Source organism: Urtica dioica, chromosome 1, assembly GCF_054948205.1.
Source record: "Urtica dioica subsp. dioica isolate 48M chromosome 1, U.dioica_male_clone48M_v1_H2, whole genome shotgun sequence".
NCBI lineage: Eukaryota > Viridiplantae > Streptophyta > Magnoliopsida > Rosales > Urticaceae > Urtica > Urtica dioica.
Genome location: NC_142756.1, coordinates 3,511,435 through 3,538,623, shown reverse-complemented (window position 1 = coordinate 3,538,623; position 27,189 = coordinate 3,511,435). Strand labels below are relative to the sequence as shown.

At 40.1% G+C, this 27,189-nt stretch overlaps 5 protein-coding genes and 1 non-coding gene across 6 annotated transcripts; 2 read left to right on the top strand and 4 right to left on the bottom strand.

Annotated features, from left to right (window-relative positions):
- Positions 1-43: 43 nt before the first annotated feature.
- On the bottom strand, positions 44-5,693 carry LOC149406453 (uncharacterized). The gene is made up of 10 exons (XM_089606767.1): positions 5,469-5,693; positions 4,393-4,772; positions 4,157-4,293; positions 3,566-3,679; positions 3,380-3,463; positions 3,063-3,239; positions 2,545-2,698; positions 2,011-2,171; positions 1,768-1,897; positions 44-1,652 (listed from the first exon to the last, which is right to left on the bottom strand). The coding sequence occupies exons 2-10, from the start codon at positions 4,711-4,713 to the stop codon at positions 429-431; spliced, it is 2,502 nt and encodes an 833-aa protein (XP_089462893.1). The 5' UTR covers positions 4,714-4,772; positions 5,469-5,693; the 3' UTR covers positions 44-428.
- Positions 5,694-6,067: 374 nt separating this feature from the next.
- Positions 6,068-6,140, bottom strand: TRNAK-UUU (transfer RNA lysine (anticodon UUU)). The gene has a single exon. It is a non-coding gene; the product is annotated as a tRNA-Lys (tRNA).
- A 3,531-nt stretch (positions 6,141-9,671) lies between these two features.
- Positions 9,672-15,233, top strand: LOC149406451 (histone-lysine N-methyltransferase, H3 lysine-9 specific SUVH4-like). Its single transcript, XM_089606756.1, has 14 exons — positions 9,672-10,054; positions 10,149-10,202; positions 10,589-10,705; positions 11,342-11,396; positions 11,469-11,578; positions 11,660-11,836; positions 12,135-12,233; positions 12,314-12,412; positions 12,711-12,760; positions 12,857-12,945; positions 13,054-13,213; positions 13,317-13,422; positions 13,524-13,706; positions 14,576-15,233. The coding sequence occupies exons 1-14, from the start codon at positions 9,689-9,691 to the stop codon at positions 14,897-14,899; spliced, it is 1,989 nt and encodes a 662-aa protein (XP_089462882.1). The 5' UTR covers positions 9,672-9,688; the 3' UTR covers positions 14,900-15,233.
- Positions 15,234-16,160: 927 nt separating this feature from the next.
- LOC149406450 (uncharacterized) lies at positions 16,161-19,099 on the bottom strand. Its single transcript, XM_089613379.1, has 3 exons — positions 18,656-19,099; positions 17,880-18,557; positions 16,161-16,611 (listed from the first exon to the last, which is right to left on the bottom strand). The coding sequence occupies exons 1-3, from the start codon at positions 18,992-18,994 to the stop codon at positions 16,219-16,221; spliced, it is 1,410 nt and encodes a 469-aa protein (XP_089469505.1). The 5' UTR covers positions 18,995-19,099; the 3' UTR covers positions 16,161-16,218.
- A 1,011-nt stretch (positions 19,100-20,110) lies between these two features.
- On the top strand, positions 20,111-26,103 carry LOC149406449 (alpha-mannosidase At3g26720-like). Its single transcript, XM_089606739.1, has 29 exons — positions 20,111-20,445; positions 20,534-20,617; positions 20,723-20,811; positions 20,894-21,068; positions 21,147-21,266; positions 21,369-21,452; positions 21,534-21,605; positions 21,670-21,783; positions 21,879-21,979; positions 22,060-22,153; positions 22,248-22,415; positions 22,521-22,598; positions 22,663-22,728; positions 22,829-22,885; positions 23,044-23,263; positions 23,384-23,532; positions 23,632-23,700; positions 23,815-23,874; positions 23,993-24,064; positions 24,182-24,229; positions 24,327-24,446; positions 24,605-24,670; positions 24,787-24,899; positions 24,972-25,056; positions 25,140-25,250; positions 25,331-25,426; positions 25,513-25,560; positions 25,651-25,719; positions 25,789-26,103. The coding sequence occupies exons 1-29, from the start codon at positions 20,233-20,235 to the stop codon at positions 26,011-26,013; spliced, it is 3,066 nt and encodes a 1,021-aa protein (XP_089462865.1). The 5' UTR covers positions 20,111-20,232; the 3' UTR covers positions 26,014-26,103.
- Positions 26,104-26,236: 133 nt separating this feature from the next.
- LOC149406448 (uncharacterized) lies at positions 26,237-27,172 on the bottom strand. The gene has a single exon (XM_089606748.1). It carries the CDS (start codon positions 27,121-27,123, stop codon positions 26,557-26,559), a length of 567 nt encoding a protein of 188 aa, XP_089462874.1. The 5' UTR covers positions 27,124-27,172; the 3' UTR covers positions 26,237-26,556.
- Between the last annotated feature and the right edge of the window lie 17 nt (positions 27,173-27,189).

Here is a 27,189-nt window from a genome sequence, read left to right as displayed (position 1 = left end):
ACTAGTAGTGGGTGATAAACTTGTATTGGTGATGATTGTCATGTCGGCACAACTAAAAAAAAATATAAATAAATAAATTAAAAACACAACACAGCAACAAACTCCGTTCCGAAAAAAGCTTCGAGATATTTTAAAAGAAATACAACCAAAATTTGAGATTTATAATTTAACCTAAAAAAGTACAAGATACCTCTTCTTCTACCACCCTAAAACTCTTGATAAAAATTAAAACTACTCTTCTGGGTACGGTAACTCGTCCTTATCATATTCATATATACACAAAACGCTCTTCTACTCAGTTGGCTCATCATCATCATAATCTATTAGCGGTGGAGACTGGTGTATGTACAACCAACCAAAAAAAAAAAAAAAAACAAAAAAAAAAAAAGCAAAAACAAAAAACTCCCGAATAACAAAGCACAACATGATTATGATTGGTTCCAGGATCTCAAATAGGGTTTTCCCATAGGATCGCTGTGATGCGGCGCCGGCAAACCCATCCACCCCATCTCCTCCGCTTCACGGGCGGTGCTCATGTAATCGAGTGGATAAGGATGGTGGTGATGATGATGAAGAAGACTCGGAGTCTGAGCTGGCATTGGGATCGGAATCGGGATCGGTTGCAGCGCAGCATTGCTCATACTTTGATTCGTGAGCCCGGGCCCGCCCCCCGGTAGCCCGTAGCTCCTCGACGGCATGAAATGCTGCTCCGTGGTGGGCTCGTAAGACAGAACGCCGTATAAACTCTGGTCGACCGCCCCGTTTCTGGCCCCGCCACCGCCGCCGCCGCTCCATCCGTTACGAGACTGGTGATCGCCGCAGAACCAGTTCCCCAACTCACCTCCGTTCATCGCAAGCGGCGGAGGCGGTGGCGGCGGCGGAGGATCGACCGACCATTCCTGCCTCGGCGCCATCAAGAACCTTCCCGCGTCGGAATAATCGTGATCTTGCAAGTACACCCCGCTCTCTCTCTTATGTTCTTGTTGCACCTCCATCGGATGCGGTGGCGGGTCCCGAAAATGGGCGTGACCCGGAAAGTGACCGTCACCCATCAGCAGATTGCTCGTGGACTCGAAATCCAACCCCGCCGGCTTCGGCTCCTGATACATCAACATCTCTTCCCCTTTGAAAAGAGACTGCATCTGAAACAGCTCGTCCCGGCCTTGGTTCGAGTAAGAACCGAAAGACCCGTCGTCCGATTGCCTAAATGAGGTATCTTTTTCGCAGTCGCCGACGACTTGCAGATCGGATTCCAGATCGACCACTTGTCGCTTTGGAGGTGCGATGTCGTATTCAGGGCTCGCGGTCGAGTCGTCGTAGTACGAATGAGTGATGTCGGTCGTGGGCCACACGTCACCGCCACATGGCAAGTGAGCATCGCCGCCATCTGTGCTTTCTGAATACTCCGTCCGCACCGCCGCTCCGTTCGCGTTTGCGTCGTCGTCCGATTTGGCGATCGTCGGCTGCTTTTCACAATCTATATTCATCGGTGGCTCAAACTCTTTTCCCGATGAAAACTCCGCTTCTGAATCTCCCTGTGGGGACGCAGATAAAGACCTGTCCCCGCCTTCTGGAGTACAGACGTGATCATCAACTTCGTTTTCAACATGATCCGGACGAGCAGTGTTGTGGCTGTCGCTCTCCTCAACGTCCTGTACAGAGCCACGAAAGGTGAAACAGAATACCAGTATGCAAAAAAAAAAAAAAAAAAAAAAAAAAGGTTTATAATTCAGCAGAAGCATCCATGTTGAAACGTGAATCACAAACCTCTGTTGTCAGCTTCGTCAGCCTTTCATTCAAGTCCTGCTCCAAAGACTCCCTCAATTGCTGTCTCTGCAAATTCATGCCTCTCCAGTTTGCATAAGCCGCTGGAAGAACTTCATTTGCCAGTCGTACCCTGTATAATATGTTTTTACTTAGAGAGACACTAAAGATTTTTTTCATGTTTCCTTTCCTTTCCAGAAATGTAAATTTATTTATTTATTTATTTTTAATGTAAAACACACAAACCAGTGATCACGCAAGTTCTTCTGTTCTTCTTCAATGAAAACCTCGTATGGTTGTACATTGAAACTTTCAACGGTGCCTAAAACTCGGTTGAGAGACCTTGACAGGATGCTTTTGCCAGACTGCTTCATGCTCTTAACCATTTCAAGTTGCTTCTTGCTAATCTGAGATAAATCAATACTCACGATAATAAATATCTTACTTTTAATGACGCAAAATAAAAAATGATGCTACGACCCAATCTTTCGATAGAAACGGTGGTAACTTGACAATATTCAGAATACAGACGCACCAACATAATAATGAAATAGAGAAGGCACATAATTATAAACCATCTAATACTACTGTAATGTTTTAATTCAGTGTTGCCAGGCACCATTTAATTGAATTGATCAATCAGGTTCCTCTATTTATCATTTTTTTATGATGTAGGAAGATTCTATTGACCACCTTTTGGTCGACCAGAAACCCAATAGATCATTCCATAACTTCAAATTTCCAATAATATCCCAGAAATCTGAAATAGTAAGTACTAACCTTGACATATGACATATACTTAGAACCGTCATTACAAGAGACGTTCTGTTGTTGTCGCTTGTCTCCTTTTCTAGGCTTTGCTCTTCGGCTCACTTCGGCTGAAACAAGTGATGGATTTCCGATATTGTCCTTTAGAGAGCCTTTCTTACACACCCTGGCCCCAATAGCAACAAATTAGAAGCATTCTCTCTTAAGAAAGACAAATACACAGAGCTACTATTACTTCAGAAGAAAATTTACTACTTTAAAATGTTCCCTCATTCATCTCAAGCTTTTCCTACTAATCAAAAACGCTAGGTTGACACTGTATTTTCCATAAGAGTGAACCAGAAAACTATTAAAAACACTAATCAGGATCCTATCAAAAGCTCCATGGCCTAAAGTTCTAGTACGTTTCTCAATTAAACAATTACATTTTATAAAAACTGTAGTCCTGTACAAGGAAAGCTATTTGATCATTCGTAATTATATTAAGAGTATCAAATGGACTAGCCTGGTGGAAAAGCTATACCACTAACCTATTATGATGTTCTCCTCCTTTAACCATAGAGAAATTCTGGTTATCACTGCTACACGGCATTTCATCTGCATCTGATGAATAAGATTCAGATGAAGCTGCTGTATTGTCCTCAGACAAGTGTGCTCTGCAAATATTTGAAGATGAGGAAATTCTTCTATCCATATCAGTCTCCAACCTGCGTACAATTAATATAACTACATGAGAATGAGAAAAGTAAACTAAAATAAATGCAAGTTCCGTAATATCTCTCAACCCAAAAACAAAAACAAAACCAAAAAATTGTAAAGCTGACCAATTTATTGTTGTGTGACTTACTTCTGTGTCTTTTGCAAAACATCCCCTTCTGAATCTTTAGAACGTTCAAACTTCTCTTTCAGCTTCAGTAAATCGCCAATCATACTGCCGGAAGAAGCACGGATATATTTCAATCTTTGATCAGGGAACACATAACCATTTCAACATTATAAAATCCTAAAAAAAAAAGTACTGCGTATAACATACTTATTATGATATTTATGCAATTCTGCGCAGTAAGCTTTCTTTTCAGTCTTTAGATGCTGATCTTTCTGACGAATAGCATCAGGGTGAAAATCATCTGAACATACTCGAGAACCCCTGAAAGAAAATAAGATAGATTCATCAGATTACTAAGGCAAGAAAAAAGTATTCGGGATTACCATATCACTGCTTTAGAATTGACATACCCATTCATGTAAGTCAAACAATAGTAGTTATTGGTAAGGTCATCATATTGAAAAAAAATATTTGACCAAGCTACATTACCCCATACAAAGAGTATCATTGTGTTCAACTCTCGTAAAAATGCACAGTTCATCTAACTTTACAAAGTTTAAAACTTCTTTCTTTTTATCAGGAATTCCCATGTCCTCTCAAGACTGCACTGAAGATTACAGTACTCCCGATCGAAACGAACCAACCGGTCATTTAAGCTAGACAAAGAATAACCTTCGGCATAATTAGTTGTCTCACATATATATAATATACATAAGCATAGCAACAATGCAAAACAAAGGGTTTGCGTAAACAATAAAATTACAAGCACACGGTAGCTATCATGTGAAAAATACTTGCCAGTTAAGAAAAGGGTTTCCAAAATGAAAGTTATCCCCGTCTAGTAACGATTGCAACACTTGCTCAATCTCTAGATCTCTGGGCAGAAACTGCAAAAGATGATTTTTCTCGCTTTCAGACAGACATGACTCCCAAACCTGCAGTGTCCACGCAGAGAGAGAGTGCATATTAATTTATTTACATAGACAAAAAAGTAGACGGACAAGGAGTAGCAATAACCATGAAAGAATAGCCACCTCATATGAGAGCACATCTTGAAGATTCCCCAATCCATAAACCTCTCGAGGAACCGAAAATACATCAGCCACAATATTGCTGGTGGAAGGAGAAGAAGCCAAATACGGCCTCACATCTCTCCAGCTTAGGCCAATTTGGTCCCTTCTGGCAATAACTCTCTTCTGATTTCCATCCCACTCGAGGGAGACATGAGATCGCATATTCGAATCGAGTTGTGATAGAGCTGAACTCTTTCTCTTTGCTCTAGATTGTTCCCTTCCATTGCAAGGAACCATACTACTAGCGTTATTCAACCGTTTTCTCCATTGATCAGAAGCCATTGCAACAAAGCATCGACTCAAGAGAAACAATCACAATGCACAGTTGAACATGCAGCAATCTGTCGGCACAATTCAAAAACATGTTACCTGTGAATATACTAAGATAACAATCAGTGAGGGAAAAAAAACCCCTTAACACATTAATAATTTATTGATCAGGATACATGGAGTAACAAAAATGAGGCTCCGTTAGGATTATTCTTTCGTGATAAAAAAAATTAAAAGTAAAAAAACTAATTAGAGTAAACGTTTGAGCTGTAATTAGATTGAGGAGTTACGCAAAGGCATTTCAAACGCAATTCGAAAAAGGAATTCATTAATGCAAGTTTGGTATAATCCTAATTTTAAAATTCCTCAAGTTAGAAAATGGTGTGATGTGTGGTCAGAGAAGGTAAAAAAATCAATTCAACTGAATGCAATTCCCAAAATTCGCTAACTTGTACCAAAAAAAGAAGTGAAAGAAAAAGTCAATAAATTGACTTGTGTATGTTAAATTGTAGCACGGATAATGACCGTCGAGGCACATTAAGGTGAGAGTGCAAATCAATACAAAATATTGGAGAAACAAAGCACTTCAAGATTACAAACTCAAGAACGACATTGATAGACGACGATAAGAATCGTACGGATATAATTTCAAAATTAAACCACAATAGGCAGCAATTTGTATAATTACACGTATACACAATCGTATATGTAATATTGCAGATAAAAGAGAGAAGGAGAAAAAATTGAGAATGAGGCCTATTTAATACCTTGAAAGAGGGAAGAGGAAGGAAAAAAAGGAGCGTCGATTCTTAGCCGGCAAGCGAAGAAGGCTTATTTGGTTAGCGAAAACGAAAAGAGGAAAAAGGCGTGCCCTAGGATCCTAATTTCTTCTTCTTCTTCTTCTTCGATTAATATTAGAGCAAAGCCAAGCGTATTATCCAATTGGCTTTGAGGAAGAGATTGAGAAAGAGAAACCATAGAAAATTTATTTCATTTCGTTTATTTATTTATTATTATATTGGTATGAAGACGAGTGTGTGCAACTTAGCGACCACCGCGCTGTTGACCAGCTTGGGCTTCTCGCTTACAGACAAGGTATGGGCTCTTGTTCGAGCCCAATTCCAAATTATGGGTAAAAATTTAAAAATAAAAATAAATATTCAACATAATTTCAAAAGTTGAAATTTTCAAAATCTAGAAACTATTATTGTATTGAATTATCGGATATTTGTATGGTCTAAGTATCTCGGGTATTTCCAAATAGTTATCCGCTAATTTCGGAAAGAAAAAAAAAGCTATTATAATGGGCTTAAATTTGGGCAAAAACCATTTTCCACTTTCTAAAGGAATAAAATGAAATTCTGAACGCCGTCTGTGGGACTCGAACCCACGACCACATGGTTAAAAGCCATGCGCTCTACCAACTGAGCTAAGACGGCTAATGTGTTTGGTATTAGTCTTTTATTTATTTAGAAAATTTAATTGTCGTTGACCTAACAAAAGCAATAGGGAAATTTTATTTTTATGTGTTATTGGTTGTTGTACTTGTTTGTAATTGAGTAAATATGGTCAAATATAAAATGTGTGTAATTTTATATAAATATCCTTAAACACATATTTCAAATTTAAACTTTTATCTTTCTTTCTCATTTCTATCTATCATTCATTTGAATCTCATCCCTCGTTCCCTCTATTTCACATGCAATCCACCACACATCTCACTATGTGTTGATTACATGACCAATGGCACCACACCGCAGTCCATGTGGGCGACTATGGTCTAATCATGAAGGAGTGCATGGAGGAGCGGTGAGTGGCATGACTTGAACCGCCATGAGAGTTTTGTTTATAGTGTGGAATAAAAGTGGGGCCATCAAGAGACCGTGTGACTTTGACGGAAATAATGGTGGCTCGTGCAACGAAAGTCATGCTGAGTGGTCATGAAGTGTAACTATGAGTCACAATGATGGCTTATAAGGCATACACATGAGTCATGAGACTTGCTGATAGGTCATGATGCGTACCCATGAGTCACGAGACCTACTTGACGGGTCATTAGGCGTACTCATGAGTCGAACGAATGGGTCATGAGGCGTACCCATGAGTCATGAGACTTGCTGATAGGTCATGAGGCGTTCCTATGGGTCGTGAGACCTGCTGATGGGTCATGAGGCGTATCCATGAGTCGCGAGATCGACTGATGGGTCATGAAGCATACCCATGAGTCGCGAGACCTGCTAATGGGTCATGAGTCATAAGACCTACCAATGACGTAGTCCTTTGACTTGTGTTAATTCTCCTTGGGTCAAGCCTTGTGTACATCTCTTTGTGGGATGAGCCGTCATGTTTATTGCAAAGGGAAAATGACCCATATTATTAACCCCCTCGAGTTTCTTGGAGAACTTTGTTGTTTGAGAAACTCTTAAATTTTCATGTGGGTCGTGATCTTCTTGTTGGTCTTTTGATTGTCCTTTGAAGGCATTCATTTTCTCTTTTAGTAGCTTGAGCTTGAGTTCGTTGCCGTGTGTTTACGGTTATCATTCGTGTGCTCGTTCGGCCCGTGACATGTTTGACTTTGAGCGTTAATGGGATGTGCTTGTCCGGACCATGAGCAATCTTACTTTAAGATCGAAGGGTCGCGCTGGCCCATATTGCGAATGGGTACGATATTGTGGCGGCGATGTCGGGCTCGTCTGGATAATGGGTGATTTATTAGAGATATCATCGTGCCGTAAGTCTTTGCCATTGAGTCTTTTTGAGACTTTATTCATGTTGCGAAATTTTCCGTCAGCAGCGGTTCCAACAGGAACTTTGTTGCCTGGTGTGAGTTTTTCCATCTCATTGAGGGTCCGCCGAGTACATCACATTTTCTTGGAAATGTCGGAGAGGATGTAACACCACACAGACTTTTCATCTCGCCGATGGGTTAATCAAGGACTTTGTCACGTCGCAGGATTTTCGCCTCGTCGTGGATCCGTCGAGGATGTTGTCTCATCGCATAGGCCTCGTCACCTTGACGAGTAATCCGTCAGGAACTCTGTCTCGTTGTGTGGGCCTGGTCGCCTTGCCAAGATGTTCATCGGGGACTCTATCTCATGGCGCGGGCCTTGCCGGGAGGTCGATCAAGAGCTCATCTTCCGGTTTTCAATCAACGCTCCCGATCCATAGGATCAAACGATTGATGATCGACATGACCGAACTACCTTTGATTGCCCCACAAGCTGCCCAAAAAGAGGAGTAGGAAAATATGCATGTATCTCTTTGTTGCGCTCGCGTAACAACGTTAGGAAGCTTTCAATTCCTCGTGGAAGTTGAACCTAAAACCTGTTATGTTTCCTTCGAAAACACACATTTTTCACACCTACAAATATAAGTCAAGGACATAATAAGTGAAACAATAGCAAGTAAGTCAATTGAATGAATATATAAGTCAATTACATAACATATGTGACACGAACTGATTGATTTCGTGACACTTTGGTCACAAACTCGTTGATGTCGTGATCGATGTGTATGAAATTATCACGAAATCTACTATTCTTGATACACAGGTCACAAAAATAAATATTGTTTGGTAGAGAGGATGAAAAACAATAAGAAAGGATTATGAGGGATTGATTTTTTATTTTTTTATTTTTTTTGGATCCCACCAAAATCCATCCTTCGTAATTTAGATGGATTTGAAAGGATGAAAATAGAGGTGTACAAAAATTGACCAAAAATTGGTAAAACCGATAACCGAACCGATCCGGAACCGAAATTTGGTGCCATGTCATTAAACCGAAAATTCGGTTCGGTTAACCGAAACCGAATTTAAGAACCGGTTCGGTTATCGGTTTTGAGTATCAAAAAATTCGGTTATCGGTTATTTAACCGTTTAAAAAAAAAAAAAAAACGGATAACCAGTTTTAAAACTGGATAACCGATTTGAATCGGATAACCGAATTTGTTGATTTTTAAGAGATTTAAACCAATTATGAAATCGGTTAACCGATTTTTTTGGTTAACCGGTTTCAGAACTAGTTAACCAGTTTTAAAGCGGTTATAAAACTGGTTATCGGTTTTACAGAACCGGTTAACCGAACGATTTTCGGTTTTGGACCAATTCGGTTCGGTCATTGGTCCAAAAATTTCGAAACCGAAAATTCGGTTTCGGTTTTCAAATTTGTCCAAAACCGAACCGATATCACCCCTAGACGGAAAGAAACAAATCGAGTAAATTACACATATAACCTTTATTTTATCTATACCAAACAACAAAGAGATGAATTATAATATTTTCTTACATTATATCAATCAGTTTTTTTTAACAATCTATAATCCAAAACTTTTATTTCCTTTATCGTTCATTGAATAATTCATCCACCCATATAGAGACAAAAGAAGAGGAGAGAGAAAGTAAATCTAGGAAAAGAGGAGAAAGATTTTGTACATGGTATATAGTGGTCCAATTATAGCTATCTATTTATTATTAAAATTAATAACTAAAATCCATAAAAAAAACAAGTGCAAATTTAATGACAAATATTTCGTGCAATTAACAAAAATTAGATTTTTTTTAATAATTCAGTTTTTACATCATAAACCATATCATCGATTATATTGAACTCAAATTTTCAGAAATTAAAAACTACTAAGTTTTTCTTAATAAATAAAAATTAAAGAAACGGAAGAAGCCTACATTAATTGAAAAATAATTTTTATCGATTAACCAGGTAGTGTTTATGATAGTCTTGTAATATTAAAATTTATCAAGTATTTCCAATTATCCTAAATATTTCAATTTTATTTTTTTATTTTCCCAAATTTATAGAGAAAGGAGTCCTACTTTTATCCCTCTAATTCATGGTGGAGGGAAGGGAAAAGCAAGGCGGGAATTCGGAACTAAAAATTACAGAAATAAACAAATAGTATTTGTATTTCAAGACATAAAAAAAAAAAAATCGAAAATAGTAATATATTAAAATAATATGTTCAACTTCAACTGATGAACCAAAAAAGCAAAACCCATTTCTCTCATTTTCTTTTTCTAGTCGCTCAGACTGAGGAGCTCAAAAGACGAGTTTCTTTTGGGTTTCACTTTTCCTCCGATCGTACGGAAATGGTGGAGCAGTCAACGGCGGTGGAGCCGGCGTCAAGGCGAAGAACGAGCGGTCGGATGGCTCGGACCTTGAAGACGAAAAACAGAGCCGAAAAAGAGCTTCTGGTTCGCCGGCGAGTGGGATTGCTTGACGACAAGGAAGACGATCAGCCATCGAAGAAACTCAAACTCGACATTGTCGAGAAGAGCGACGAGGCCAAGATCAGAGACACTCTGAGGCGCTTCAACAAACACTACCTCCATTTCGTACAGGTACTTTTCTAAAAATCCCCCAAAAAATGTGAGTGTTCTTGTTTGTGTTATCGGATAGCACATCTGAATATTTGTGTCTCGTTGTTTCCTACAGGAAGAAGAAGAGAGGTGCAAGAAAGTCGTGCCTGAACCCAAAGCAGTTTCTAAGGTTGATTTGTTTGTTTCCATTAGAATCTCAAACGTGGTTGATTGTTACATATAATAGTGTCATTTAAAGAACATACTGAAACTGAAATTAAAAATAAATAAATAAATAACAGGTTAAGCAACATGATATTTCACAAGGTATCAAGAGTACTACAGTTCAATCGTTGGGATTCGGTCCAAGATAGACGAAAGCAAAAAGCCTCAATTTTGAGCGAACATGTTAAGAATAACCCGTAGAAAGTACAAGTGAACTAATAAGAGTTTTTTAAGGTCATGGTTACTCCTCTCATTGCCAACTAGTTTCGAAAAGAAATGATGATACTACACAGTTTCTGACAAGTCTCTATTCTAATGCTATTCTCACCGGCGTGTGTTTGAGGTTCGCAGGGAAAGAAGCAGACGAAGAAGCAGAAGAAGAAAAATAAGAAAGGGAAGAACGATGATGCCTCGACGGAGGTGACCAAGAACAAAGCCAAAAGGCCCGATCTGAAGACGGTCAGCAAGGCAAGTCTCTCACCAAACTCACCTAGGGAAGACAATGAGTAGGGTCTGGGTTGGGTCATGCAAAACAATACCTTACTCATGATTTTTTTTTTTTTTAATCATACTCTACTCATACTCAATTATTTTTAATGGATATGGATCTGGGTAAATCCCTTGAGAGTACAGAATAACCTATGGGTACTTTTTTACCAATTATTATATTAGATTTATTAATAAAAAATAAACAAATCTAATATAATAGTTCAATGTGGTACCTAGGACAGCCTAGTGGTAATTCCACACAACCTCCTGTGTGGAGGTCGTTGGTTCAATCCCCACTGCAGCAAAGTTGCCTTCAAAAAATAGTTCAATAAAAAAATCTAAAAAATATTTAAATCTATAAATACGTACACTAAAATTTGCTTAAAAATAAGGTACTTAAAAACCATACCCTACCCATACTTATATAATTTTTAATGGGTAATACCCGTACCCTACTCATTACTCATTTATTCGGTGAAGATCCTACCCTGGTAGATAGGATCTTGTGGGTACGTGGATAGATGTGTAAAATTGCCATCTCGAAACCCACCTATTATTATTATTACACTCTGCAACCATTTATATGATCATTGCATCTCTCTCTTTTTGTCACAGATGATGGAGAACAATGAGATCTTGTATCCCTCTAAAAGAATCGGAACTATCCCCGGTTGGTCCCTTTGTTTCATTGAAACCCTACTTTAGTTGGTGCTGAGTTAGAGTGTTTCCCGTTCTGTGGCAGGTATTGAAGTTGGTCATCAATTCTATTCGCGGGCTGAAATGGTTGCTGTCGGTTTCCACAGCCATTGGCTTAACGGGATCGATTACATGGGACAGGCCTACAGCAAAGGGGTAATGAATCCAATTTTTTTTTTTTTCAATGAAATGAAGATGCAATTATTTTATTTGATGAAAATCGTGTTTAATTTGCAGGAGTACAAAAGCTACACATTCCCGCTTGCTGTTGCCATTGTCTTGTCGGGGATGTATGAGGATGACTTGGACAATGCCAACGACGTTGTGTATACGGGTCAAGGAGGCCATAATTTGAATGGCGATAAGCGTCAAAAGGCAGATCAAGTCATGAGAAGCGGAAACTTGGCACTGAAGGTCTGTGTGGTGGACTCGAATAAATGAGTAATGATTCACATAGTGGTTATGTTGGGTTATGTGTTGAAGTCCAACTCAAAACCAATTGGTGTTAAGTGGAGCGGTTCAACCGATATATAAATACATGTTCATTTACACACAATCAATGTGGTCTTATCCCACTTCAACCTCACGCATAGTGTGATCAGGCTGAGTAACAATCCCCTTCACGCTTCGCGTGGGCCGGGCCAAATTCAAATTGTGTGAATGGACCTTTCCACTTTAACAATATGAACTGACATTTTATAAACGATTTTAGAATGCGGTGGAGCAGGGTGTGCCAATTAGAGTGGTTCGTGGCCATACTTGTAAACACAGTTACACTGGTAAACTGTACACTTATGATGGCTTGTACAAGGTAAACCCGCTGCGTTTCAAGTAAAATGACTTTAAAAAGTGACAGTGCTTTTAAAAATTACTTTGAAATGTGTTTTGTAGGTTGTTCGGTATTGGGCGGATAAGGGTATTTCTGGATTTACTGTCTTCAAGTACGGCCTTAAGCGGTTGGAAGGGCAGCCAATGTTAACCACTGACCAGGTGATATATGAAATCTATAGCAGTCCGTTTTCATTGGGTTTGGAGCTCTGTAGAAAGTATCATTTCAGCATGGACAACGTAGTAGTCCATGTGTATAATGAGAATCATAGATCATTTGTTTCGAATTAGGCTTCTTCATTTTTTTTCCTTGCATTAAAAACATTGGGTAAAGTACAAAATATACATTCACTTTCAATTATTTGTAAATTTCAAATGTTGTACTGCTAATCAGATCAAGATCGCATATGGAAACTGTTTTTTTTTAATCTCTTTATTTACAAGGTATCTTCAATGGCAGGTTAAATTTATTAACGGACGCGTTCCTCAGTCGGTTGGAGATATAGAGTGGTACATACTGCCAATTTGTTGATAATTAAATATTTAGAAAATATTTAACTCGTTGCAAACTCTAATGCTGTGATTGAATCGACCCAAATGGCTTAGGTTGATATGCGAGGACATCAGCGGTGGTCAAGAGAGAATTCCTATTCCAGCCACAAATTCGGTGGACAAACCACCTGTTCCACCAACTGGCAAGTTGACCCGCCAAAATGGGCATGTTATTCAAGTGAAAGAAACAACGTCGTTTCTTTTAAAGCTTTATAAACTTATAATATCGTATTCGCATGTGATGATTTCAGGTTTTACCTATTACAAGTCTCTAAAGCTCGCGAAGAATGTGAAGCTTCCATCGAATTCGTCAGGATGCGATTGCAAAGGAAGCTGCGGAACTTCGAGGAGCTGTTCGTGTGCTAAGCTCAACGGCGGCAGCTTCCCATATGTGCAGCGTGATGGAGGGAGGTGGGGACCACTCTCTAACCATTTCCAATGATCGTTCTTCTTCCCTTTGTATTCTTGATCCGTAAATGTGACGTTTTTCTTTTTTATTTGGAGTTTATAACAGATTGATAGAAGCAAAGGATGTGGTCTATGAATGCGGTCCTGAGTGTGGCTGTGGACCGGAGTGCGTTAACCGCGTTTCTCAGCAGGGACTCAAGTTCAAATTCGAGGTATATATATATGTGTATATATGTATATACATATATTAATATCCAGCCAAGATTTCATGCATTGCAGAGCTAAGTTAATAATAAATGGTGATTGGTGTCAGGTGTTCCGCACGGCGAATAAAGGGTGGGGTGTTCGGTCGTGGGACTTCATTCCTTCGGGTGCTCCAATCTGTGAGTACACTGGTGTTGTCAGGAGAACCGAAGATGCAGACAGCATTTCCGGCAACGACTATATCTTTGACATCGATTGTTTGCAGACAATGAACGGTTTGGGCGGAAGAGAGGTATACTTTCTTACTTATTAATATTAGAAAATTGACTCTAAGGTGTTGGTCCAGTGGTAAGGGTTATTCTCGGGAACTTAATATTCCCCGGTTAATAATGCCAGTGCCCTGTGAATTTTGGTCGGATCTAGCCCATAAACCACGGTTTAAAAAAAATTTATTGCAATAATAACCCCAAGGGGTTGGTGTAGTGGTAAGGACGATTCTTGGGATCTTGCACATCCCCGGTTCGATTCTCCCTGGATGCAACAATTGGGGCCACTGGGTAGTCTCCCAGTTGATAATGCCAGGGCCTCGTGGATATTAGTCGAGTCTAACCCAGACACCACGGTTATAATAAAAAAAAAAAAAAAAAAAAAAAAAAAAAAAAAAAACCCAAGGTGTTGGTCCAGTAGTAAGGGCGATTCTTGGGACCTTATTAGTTTGCGATTTTCTTTGGTCGCAACAATAAGGGCTAGTAGGTTGGTCTCACGATCGATAATATTAAAAAGTCATGGATTTTAGTCGTGTTTAACCTGGACACTATATATATATATATATATATATATATATATATATATATATATATATATATGAAAATTCAAGTTTTGTCGTATAACCAACCTTCTGTAAATTTTTAGTAAATAGCCACGAGATTTTATGAACAAAACTAAAAAGACGTTAATAATTGTAAATAAACCATTAGACTCAGACATAAATGGAAAGCTAAAAACGTTCAAACAATGTCACATCATCATAATGGTTATTTACTTTAAATTTGCAAAAAGTTGGGTTATTTAGCAAGTCTCCAAATTTTGGTGGTTTATAGTTACTTGCTTGAGCAATAATCTAACACTTCTTTTTTGGGGGTTAAATTAATTGGGTAACAGCGGAGGTCGAAAGGGGAAGGAACGAGTTCTGAGAATTGCGAAAGCGCAGCGGAGTATTGCATTGATGCGGGGAGCAGCGGAAACATAGCACGGTTCATAAACCACAGTTGCGGGCCCAACTTGTTTGTGCAGTGCGTGTTGAGCAGCCACTCGGAGATGAAGCTCGCTCGAGTCATGCTCTTTGCCGCCGACAACATCCGTCCCTTGGAAGAGCTCACTTACGACTACGGCTACGCTCTCGACAGTGTCTTGGCCCCCGACGGCTCCATCAAAAAGATGTTCTGTTACTGTGGCGCTGCCGACTGCAGGAAACGCCTCTTCTGACTTCACTCTTACTAACAAAAACTTTTTTTTGGGGGGGGGGGGATGAAAAGTAGGTCTTAAATATGTGATTTCCATTGATTGGGTCCCATGCTGCTTTTTTTTACGGTTTTTTGCTTTTACGGTGACTCGAATCTAATCTTGTTTTGGAGTAGGATGCTTTTAACAACTAAGCTAGCCCCTCTTATCTTATTAGCACTACAGCATTTTGATCCTCTTTTGGTATAGAAGGTGCATTAGAGTCATCTTTCTCTTTACGAATTCTGGTTTTATAAACAATATTTACGTTACTGGTGGTTAATGGATCGGAAATCAATTGGTATCAGGAAGTCCCACATCGACTGAAGATGTATCATTTGTGCTCCTTATAAAGGTCATGGGTTACTCCTCCTATTGCCAATTGGTTTTAAGATGGAACCCCATGATACTTTAACATGGTATCAGAGCAAAACTCATTCTCGATGTTGGGCCACCCGTTTCTACAAACTTCACGCACCAGTTGTTCAATCCTGGGCGTGAGGGGGTGTATCAGGAAGTCCCACATCGACTGGAGATGTATCCTTTGTGCTCCTTATAAAGGTCATGAGTTACTCCTCCTATTGCCAATTGGTTTTAAGATAGAACCCCATGATACTTTAACAATTGGTGTCGTCTCTCTTTACGGAGTCTTGTTTTATAGAGTAATGACTTTATTAGTGTATGTATTAGAAATCGATCGAAATACATATTGGTCTCATCTTTCTCTTTGCAGAGATTGATTTTGTAGAGTAATGACGTTATAAAATCTTAAATACAAAATTAATGCACTCATGTGAGACGTAGACATCAGATGCGCTAAAAAAACCACTTGAGAACTCGCTGGTATACCATGGATTTCTCGTTGTTTTCTTCAAAAAATACATGGTTTCAGCTTGTACTCGGGTTTCGTCTCTCTCCAAGATCACATAACCGAGATATCATATTTTGGCACTTTGTTTTCCAGTTTATGCGTTGGTATTGGTATACCACTCGTATTCCGGTTACTTCGTGGATTTTTACCAAGATTTTGAATTTACTGGTATGGTTTAAAACCTTAGTATTAAACAAACTAAAATAGGCAACGAAGCAGTGCTGGTTTCACTCCCGAACAAACCTTTTTAATTGTTCAATTTGTGGGAGAAAATTACTGTTCAATTGTGTTTTTCTTTTTAATGAACACAATTGACAAATGATTAATAATGGGTCTATCAGAAGGTTAAAAAAAAAAAAAAAAAAACTAATACTTGTAATGCATCCATATTACACAAACAACCGGTACTACATTGAAAAGGACCAATAAACTCTCACTCCTCCACTTCCTGCCTTGTTTTTACGCGGTATTGACGACCCGGTTTCGGCTTCTGAGACACCACCGCGGCTTCGAGTTGCTGGTCTTCTTCCATGGCCGAAGCTTCCCCCGTTTCTGCCTCCGCTGCTGCGATGGGTGCGTGGCCGATCCCGACCTGTTGCACCATCTCCGTGCAGGTATCGACCATCGAGGCATCTGGATCATCGTCCAGATTACACTTTTTCTTCCTCGGGATGAACGTGACCGGCCTCTCGCCCGGCTCAACCGGTTCCTCGCTGGACTTCTTCAGGGCGTTCAAGAGATCTGCGTAGGCTTGTTTGTTGGAGCGGTCGTCATCGTTCATGTCGCTCGAGGAATCCAACGTATAGCGAGTGTATCTGCTCGGATTCTTAAATATGTGATTTCCATTGATTGGGTCCCATGCTGCTTTTTTTTACGGTTTTTTGCTTTTACGGTGACTCGAATCTAATCTTGTTTTGGAGTAGGATGCTTTTAACAACTAAGCTAGCCCCTCTTATCTTATTAGCACTACAGCATTTTGATCCTCTTTTGGTATAGAAGGTGCATTAGAGTCATCTTTCTCTTTACGAATTCTGGTTTTATAAACAATATTTACGTTACTGGTGGTTAATGGATCGGAAATCAATTGGTATCAGGAAGTCCCACATCGACTGAAGATGTATCATTTGTGCTCCTTATAAAGGTCATGGGTTACTCCTCCTATTGCCAATTGGTTTTAAGATGGAACCCCATGATACTTTAACATGGTATCAGAGCAAAACTCATTCTCGATGTTGGGCCACCCGTTTCTACAAACTTCACGCACCAGTTGTTCAATCCTGGGCGTGAGGGGGTGTATCAGGAAGTCCCACATCGACTGGAGATGTATCCTTTGTGCTCCTTATAAAGGTCATGAGTTACTCCTCCTATTGCCAATTGGTTTTAAGATAGAACCCCATGATACTTTAACAATTGGTGTCGTCTCTCTTTACGGAGTCTTGTTTTATAGAGTAATGACTTTATTAGTGTATGTATTAGAAATCGATCGAAATACATATTGGTCTCATCTTTCTCTTTGCAGAGACTGATTTTGTAGAGTAATGACGTTATAAAATCTTAAATACAAAATTAATGCACTCATGTGAGACGTAGACATCAGATGCGCTAAAAAAACCACTTGAGAACTCGCTGGTATACCATGGATTTCTCGTTGTTTTCTTCAAAAAATACATGGTTTCAGCTTGTACTCGGGTTTCGTCTCTCTCCAAGATCACATAACCGAGATATCATATTTTGGCACTTTGTTTTCCAGTTTATGCGTTGGTATTGGTATACCACTCGTATTCCGGTTACTTCGTGGATTTTTACCAAGATTTTGAATTTACTGGTATGGTTTAAAACCTTAGTATTAAACAAACTAAAATAGGCAACTAAGCTGTGCTGGTTTCACTCCCGAACAAACCTTTTTAATTGTTTAATTTGTGGGAGGAAATTACTGTTCAATTGTGTGTTTCTTTTTAATGAACACAATTGACAAATGATTAATAATGGGTCTATCAGAAGGTTAAAAAAAAAAAAAAAAACTACAAATACTTGTAATGCATCCATATTACACAAACAACCGGTACTACATTAAAAAGGACCAATAAACTCTCACTCCTCCACTTCCTGCCTTGTTTTTACGCGGTATTGACGACCCGGTTTCGGCTTCTGAGACACCACCACGGCTTCGAGTTGCTGGTCTTCTTCCATGGCCGAAGCTTCCCCCGTTTCTCCCTCCGCTGCTGCGATGGGTGCGTGGCCGATCCCGACCTGTTGCACCATCTCGGTGCAGGTATCGACCATCGAGGCATCTGGATCATCGTCCAGATTACACTTTTTCTTCCTCGGGATGAACGTGACCGGCCTCTCGCCCGGCTCAACCGGTTCCTCGCTGGACTTCTTCAGGGCGTTCAAGAGATCTGCGTAGGCTTGTTTGTTCGAGCGGTCGTCGTCGTTCATGTCGCTCGAGGAATCCAATGTATAGCGAGTGTACCTGCTCGGATTCATTACGTAGTCGGGAACGCCCGCTCCGCTCTGCTTCGTCTGGGTCTGGGTCTGGGTCTGGGTGTCGTTTTGGTGATGGTTGTCGAGGGTGTCGGGGTCGAATCGAACGCGCTTCTCGGGCTTGGAATCGGAGGAGGGGTTTTTGTCGTCGTTCTTCCTCTTCAGAATGGATTTAGGGTTCTCCTCTTTCTCCGCCACTGAATCGTCTTCCACGGCTCTCGCGAAAACTCGTTCTTCGTCTCCTTTCACCTCCCCAACTGCCAGCCTGTCAAACTCGTCTTCCTCTTCCTGCGTATTTCAAGTTTCAACATTCAATTTCACAACTCTCACTAAAAAAATAAATCCATTTCTTTATTCAATTTCAGCTGCACTGATAACATACATACCTCGAAATCAAGAGTTCGATCTCGGCCGATAGAGGCTTTGATGTCCCAGTCTGAGTCCTCTTTTTTCGGTTCTGACTCTTCCGCTTCCTCTTCTTCGTCTTCTTCTTCTTCCTCTGCGTATTCTACTCCATCGGCGTATTCGTCGTCGAGGAGGTCCTTGTGAGGTTCGGGGATGGGCTTCTCGCGGTTCCATTTCTGGCGCTCGATTTCTCTGTCGGTGAGGCACCACATAGAGCTCAGCGACGAAGACGATGAAGATGACGAAGCCGGTGCTGAAGAAGAAGAAGAGCTCAGAGAGCCGAATATTTTACCTACGCGAACGTTGAAGGAATCTTCCATGATTGCAGAGCTCAATTAGGGTTTTTTTTTTTCCTTCTTTCTTTCACTTTTGGGGGTGAAAGCGATTCTGTTCGCAGTGGTGTTTGTGTTTGTCTCCAATTTCAGTGTTTTGCGGGGCGGGCAAGTAACCGAGACCGACAATTAGGATGACGTCATTCGTTCTACAGTCCAACTTCACACAAAGCCCATTTTCTTTACGGGCCAAGCCCAACCTTAACCAATTGTGGAAATTACCCGAGTTACTTTTTTTTTTCGAAAATTCTCTTAAAGTAACTCTTTTTTCATTATTATTCTGGAAGAATCCCATTTCATGTGTTCATTTTGTTAAATTTTATTTTATTCATCCTTCTCCTTTCTCAGCTGTATTCTTCACCTAAAAAAATAGTGGAATGAGTCTTTTCCTTACGCTTATATTTTCCTGTGATGATAGAGGGAAGAAGAATTTCGGTAATATTTTGTCTGTGTATTTAGCTCAGCAAGGTATATTATAAAGCGTTTAAAATGTGAAGACTTTAGAGAATTTGGGTGCATTTGAGGGAACGAAGATTTAAAACTAAAGAGATAATAAGCGTTAACAACAACACCATTTCTCCAAAAAGAAGAAAGAAAAAACAAAAGTAGAAATAGAGAAAAAATACACCCACCAACTTGTTTTTGTTATAGACTATATACATATGGATAAATTATAATGTACAAATTAAATAAATAAAAACATAAGTAGATGAGAACAAATTGTTCAATTTGCCTGAAGTCAGTCCTAGAAAGTTTTTTAATGCGAGGCCTCCCCTAAAAAAAATATGGAGAAGAAGCTACTAGTGGACTTTGGTTATAATATCTTTATTCGTGTATGTCGTATTCAACTTGAATACGACATACACAAATAATGTGGAAAATATATTTGCTTTGTCGTATAGATTTTATATAATAATGTGAAAGATAAATGGATAAAGCTAACCCTTATTGGATAATCACGATATAAGATTATTTTATTGCTGCTCGCTTAAAACCTACTCTTCTCTCTCGAGAATGTCCTAATCAAATAAACGATTGATGTAACGTAATAAATATAGAAATAAACAAGAAGTCATTATCACTCATCCACATCAGTAGAGAGAGAGAGAGAGAGAGAGAGAGAGAGAGAGAGAGAGAGTCAACCTATTAACCTCTGATTGTCGCTTTGCAGGGAAGCTAAGCAAAGAGAACAATATATATGAATTTTGGAGGCAAAGTCATTATATATGATATCGAATTTAATGGCGGCGATTCCGATGATGTTGTGGTTGGGATTGTTTCTAGTATGGGGAGTGGAATCAGAGTTCATAGAGTACGACACGGCGGCGAAGATGGTGGCCGGAAAAATAAACGTGCATTTGGTGCCACACTCACACGACGACGTTGGGTGGCTCAAGACCGTGGATCAGTACTACGTCGGAGCCAACAATTCAATTCGAGTACTCTTCTCTTCTGTTCTCTCACTTTTCTTGTCTTGCTTGATCTTGATGGAAAATTGAAATGTAACACAACATTTGGTTTCTCCAGGGCGCTTGTGTTCAGAACGTACTGGACTCGGTGATATCGGCATTGTTGGAGGACAAGAATCGAAAGTTCATCTACGTTGAGATTGTAAGCTCTTTATTTTTTATTTATTTTTTTTAAATTTTTACTGTATGTATTTGTTTGTAAATGTAATTTTGTGTGTGTGTATGCGTGTTTGTTTTTGTTGGAAAGGCCTTTTTCCAGAGATGGTGGAGGCAGCAGAGCAAGGTCATGAAGGAGAAGGTGAAGGAGCTCGTCCAATCCGGTCGCCTTGAGTTCATGTAATAACTCTTCTCCGTTTGGAATTTGTTTGATTATTCTTATTTGATCTTTGATTGTTTGTTTGTTTGTTTGTTTGGATAGCAATGGAGGAATGTGCATGCACGACGAGGCGACCCCTCATTACATAGACTTGATAGACCAGACCACGCTCGGCCATCGCTTCATCATCAACGAGTTCTCTCAGACTCCGCGAATTGGCTGGCAGATTGACCCCTTTGGCCACTCTGCCGTGCAGGCCTACCTTCTTGGGGCCGAGGTATGTGTGTGTGTGTGTGTGTGTGTCTCTCTCTCTCTCTCAATAACCCCATACCACATTTCTCTCTCTTTATTGCAGCTGGGGTTTGATTCCCTGTTCTTCGCCCGAATCGATTACCAAGACCGTGCAAAGCGACTCCAAGACAAGACTCTCGAGGTCATATGGAGAGGCTCTCGTTCCCTTGGTGCTTCGTCCCAGGTCCATCCTTTTTTTTTATTTTTTTTTTTCTGTTGTTATCCCTTACTTGGTTTCGCTCGGATTTCAATCGCTTATTATTCCATTTTCTCGCTTTCTTCTTAGATATTTACCGGAATCTTCCCCAGGCATTATGACCCTCCCGATGGTTTCACGTTTGAAATAAATGATGTTTCGCAGCCTATTCAGGTAATCCCTCTTACTCTCTCACTCAACAATGCTCCGACAAAACCTGTATAGACATATGTTATGTTCGGGTTCTACTTGTAGGATGATATTCTTCTGTTTGACTACAACGTTCAAGAGCGTGTCAACGACTTTGTTGCTGCCGCTTTAGCACAGGTGAGATTTTTGTAGACGAATTATCTGTTATAAGCTGTGTTGTAACTTCAGTCTATGGTTTAAGGCTAACGTGACGAGGACAAATCACATTATGTGGGCTATGGGGACCGATTTCCGCTATCAATATGCAAATTCATGGTTCAGACAAATGGATAAGTTCATCCACTATGTCAACCAGGTAGTCTTATATATTCCCTTAAAAACTATTATTCACACACAGCATTAAATCCTATTGAGAAGATCAATTGCTTTGACCTGTTCTGTGATTCATAGGATGGGCGTGTGAATGCATTATATTCAACGCCATCTATCTACACTGATGCAAAACACGCAGCCAATGAGAAATGGCCTATCAAGACCGATGATTTCTTCCCGTGAATGAGATTTTCACCTTTGATCTTATCGATTGATTTCACGCCCCATTTTTAAGTATTAATATACGCTCTGTTTTCAGGTATGCAGATCATCCAAATGCGTATTGGACCGGCTACTTCACTAGTCGTCCGGGACTTAAGCATTATGTCAGAGTCCTGAGTGGTTACTACCTGGTATATCAAATTTTTTTTTTCCCACATATGTTCAGGCTTATATTGTGTGATTTGTCTTCCTAAACATCTCTTGATTCTTTGTGATTTTGATTAGGCAGCGAGGCAGTTGGAAGTTTTGAAAGGCAGGTCGGCTTCGGGCCCGCACACTGATGCCCTAGCCGACGCTTTGGGAATCGCTCAGCATCACGACGCAGTTAGTGGCACTCAAAGAGCACATGTCGCTGCCGATTATGCACTCCGACTTTCAATAGGCTACAAGGAGGTCCGTGTTTTTTTTTTCCGACAACCATCTTGACATATGATGTTGTTTCAAACTAATGTTCACAGGTCGTGTTAATTGAATGTGCTGCCCGTGAATCGTTTTTAGGCTGAAAAGCTAGTGGCTTCTTCTCTGGCGTACTTGACCCAATCAAGTTCGAGTTCTGAAGCTGCAGAGTTACAACAGGCAAGTCAAGATTTCTTTCGTTGATCTTTCCAACTGTAATTTATTGTGTTTATGGCGTTTGCAGTGCCCTCTCCTGAACATAAGTTACTGTCCCCCATCAGAAGCTGCCTTGTCTGATGGGAAAAGTCTGGTAAGGTCGCTTCATCTAACTGTGTTATCAAGCCAATAAATAGAGAATTAAGTGATGATCGAGCCTTTTTTATGCGATCTCATATCACGTATGTTCTTAGGTGGTTGTCGTCTACAATCCACTTGGCTGGAAGAGAGAGGAAGTTATACGAATCCCTGTTAGTAGTTTTCTCTTTTGTTCTCGCCTTTTGAGTTGGACACTTCATTAAAATTACTGGTTGTGAACTTGAAAATTTTAGGAGGCTATGCATTCTGTTAAATGTGCTTATTCATGGTTGACTCGTCTGGCTCAGTGAAACTTCGTTTTCTTCTGTAGGTTTCCTCTGACAGGGTCATTGTCCAAGATTCTGATGGAAAAAATGTAGAAGCTCAGCTTCTTCCTATATCAAACGCCACATTAGGCATAAGGAATTACTACACCAGAGCATATTTGGGAAAATCTCCAAGAAATACGATAAAATATTGGCTTGCGTTTTCGGTGTCAGTACCACCAATCGGTTTCAGCACTTACATCGTCTCAACTGCAAAAAAGACAGGTTAGTTTATTGGAATGTTACATGAGTTTAACTTGTGTTCCCAATTATATGGCGTGATAATTAAGTGCCTGTTCTACTCTTTCATCTGTGAATACTCGTCCACTTTTCTTTTTTCCTTAGATAAAGGTGGTCCTAGTTCAGTCATTTCCACCATCTACACACCAAAAGGAAATATGGACAACGAACTAGAAGTTGGGCAAGGAAGTCTAAAGCTAATTTATTCTCAACGCGAAAGAAAGCTCACACATTATGTCAATAGAAGGACTCTGGTATGCCATATCATTGATGGTCAAAACCCCACTACATTTTTTATTTAATATTTGCATACAAGAGGGTGGTTGTTTACCGTCCTGTACTCATTGGTTAAGGTTGAAGCATCTGCGAAGCAGTCTTACAGCTATTACAGTGGAAATGATGGGACTGATAAAGACCCTCAGGTAGTCAACTATTGTGTATCTTTTATTCCATATCTCATTGTCTTGCAGAACTATTTAAGTTGGCTGTGGCTGAGTTTCATTAATTTCTTTATTTTATGTATCCCTCTGTTGAAGGCTTCTGGGGCATATGTCTTCCGTCCAAATGACACGTTTCCCATTAAACCTGAAAGCCGGGTAATAAACATATTGTTAATCTATTGTTTCACCCATTGTTCGTACATAGCCGGGAACATTTATTCCCAGATTAAGTTAATTCAAAGTTCATGAACAAGTGTTCTGTTCGTCTACCCAGGTGCTTTTGAGAATTGTTCGGGGTCCAATATTGGATGAAGTACACGAGAAGATCAATCCATGGATATCTCAGGTTGTGTCATGATTTAGATACGCAAAGTATATCTTATTTTTTGTAGTAGATTTTTTCCCCTCACCTGGGAAATATTACATCTACTTTTCCGTGACTATATGCCATGTGGATTACTAGATTACGAGAGTATTCAAGGAAAAGGAACACGCGGAAGTCGAGTTTACTGTAAGTGGGCTCATTGTGCATAGATTAGTGAGTAGCTACGAACACAAGTTTTTTCTACAATACTATTTTATATAGAGAACTTGTGTCCACATTTTAGATTGGACCTATCCCCATTGACGATGGTGTTGGCAAAGAAATCACAACTCAAATTACAACCACCATGAAGACTAATAAAACGTTCTACACTGATTCCAATGGCCGTGACTTCATTAAACGGGTACTATATATTGCTTCTCATCTTTCATATATATTAGTTAGTTAATTGGTTTCTCCTCTATTATGGAATATTCCCATCTTATTTCTATTTTTGCTGTTAATTTATTCCTCAGTTTAGTTTCAGCTTCCATGTATAATATTTGTCAAAATGATTTGCAGATTCGAGATTTTCGATCAGACTGGGAACTGCAAGTAAACCAACCAATTTCTGGAAATTACTATCCTGTAAGATATCATCTCTTGATCTTGATATTCCTGCTGAGCCTTTTTTTTCAGGAATGATCTTTGCTTTATTTATGGTTTCTTTGCTTATAATGGAGGCCGTTATTCGTCATTGTCAGATTAATCTAGGGATATATGTGCAAGACGGAAGCTCGGAACTTTCAGTTTTGGTTGATCGGTCGGTGGGTGGAAGCAGCTTAATCGACGGTCAGATTGAGCTGATGCTCCATAGGTTTGTTTTGGGCTCATAATAGTTGGTTATTTTGGCAGAGTAGTTGAATCACGAGCTCGTTTTGTTGCACAGGAGATTAGTCCATGACGACATGAGAGGAGTTGGTGAGGTTTTGAATGAAACAGTTTGTGTAAACGACAAATGCAGTGGCTTAACTGTCAGTACTTACTTCCTTGCTCCCACTCCCACCCGAAATAAATGACTTCTAAGTAACTTTAGTTTTTCGGGCTTGTGTTTCAGATACAAGGAAAATTTTACGTAAGAATCGATCCTCTTGGGGAAGGTGCCAAGTGGCGGCGTACAACTGGTCAAGAGATCTATTCTCCACTACTCCTGGCATTTGCAGAACAGGTGAATGGTTTTCACGTAGGTGTGTGTGTATTTGTTTGGGTGAGCGAATTCTGATGATTTATTATTAATGGTTGTGGCAGGAAGGAAATGAGTGGATGAATTCTCGCGTGACAACATTCTCAGGAATCGATCCTTCGTATGCTCTACCGGAGAATGTTGCAGTAATAACTCTGCAGGTATAATGTTTGCTGCGATATCGTGTTGATTAGGAGTAAAACACAGGGTTGGAATTGGATATGAAGATTCGGAAATTTTTGTGCAGGAACTTGAAAATGGAGAGGTGCTTCTTCGAGTGGCCCATATATACGAGGTATTAATAACCCGCATATTTATATGTATTCCGTAGAGACAGAATTGGTGACATTGATTACTGTTGTTGAATCGGAATGAATATGGAAAGAGCGGAGAGGACAAGGATTACTCGAAATTGGCGAGTGTGGAGCTAAAGAAGCTATTCCCAAAGAAGAAGGTAAAGCTGAAAGTGAGATTTCTGTTTTGGTTTTACACAAACTGGCTCATATCATCTCGTGATGTTTAGATAAGCGAAGTGAGGGAAATGAGTTTGTCGGCGAACCAAGAAAGAGGAGAAATGGAGAAGAAGAGGCTGAAATGGAAAGTGGAAGGAGAAGAAGAAGAAGAAGCTGTGGTAAGAGGAGGACGAATAGAGGCATCGGAGCTCGTGGTGGAACTTGGGCCTATGGAGATCCGCACTTTACTCATCCAATTTACCCCAAACCCAAACTCACTCTCTGCTTCTATTTAACATCTCATATAGTATGTCACAGTAACAAAACCTCTTATGTTAGGCTTTTGTATGTCATGAATGATCAATGAAACTGGTGTTCCTTTTTTTTTTCTTGTCTTAATAATAAACTTGGTCAATTATGGCATTATAGCTAAAAAGCATGGCAAGTGACCGAACCAATTTCATCTCCCCCAATTTCATGCTATGTAGGGTTATTCCCACACGGCGAAACAAAAAATGATTTAATGGAACCGATGATGACTATACCTTTTGTGCTGGTATGTTTCTTTTAGGAACTGAAAATGTGGAAACAGACTCGATGTAACATTGGCATTTTAGCTGCAAACTATGGCGAGTGATTCATTTCGACCACAAGCCTTGATTGATTCAATGCATTGATATTAAGAGAGCGTGGGTCAGTAATTCCACCATTCTACACAACGAATTTCACTGATACAAAAAAACATTCCGCTGATTTCAATTCTATTCCTTCTCTAGTCTTGTTCACAACCAGTATTTCATTCCATCAAAAAGAAAACCAACAAAAAAAAAATACAAAACTCAAATCGCAACAGTACCAGCGTCCTTAGGCTTTTTGTCGCTGGGTACACTGATGAGACGCGTTCTCTTCTTCGACTTTCTGATCTTCTCTAAGGTCTTTGGATTCGTGACCTTCTGAAGCTTAGTACCAGACTTCATGATGTTCTCTTTCTTCTTCTTCTCTCTCGCTTCCCTCAACAGCCTCTTCTCCGTCTTGTTCTTTCGGATCACTTCCTTCAACTCCTCTTTCCTCTCTCTGAACGCCTTCTTCAACTCCTTCTCTTTGTTCCTCTCTTCCACGCTTTTCCCCATCCGGACCTGCGTCGCCGAGGTCCTCCGAGTCCGGACCTGCTTCCATTTCCGACCGGAGACCTTGCCGGCGATCACGCCGTCGTAAGTCGGCCTTCCGAAGATCGGCTTGTCCGGATTCTCGGACGATGCCACCGCAGAACGCTTCGCCGTCGGAGCAACCGTCTCGTCGAGATCCATGGCGTCTTGTTCGCCGTCGGCCTGGGCTTGTCTCTTGCGTTTGTAGGTTTTGCCGCCGAAGCCTTCATCGAGACGTCGAAAATCGATCATGCACGCCATGGCTACTCTGCTCTGCAAAACCCTAACACCATATACCTGAACCGGGAATTTTATTTATACATCACT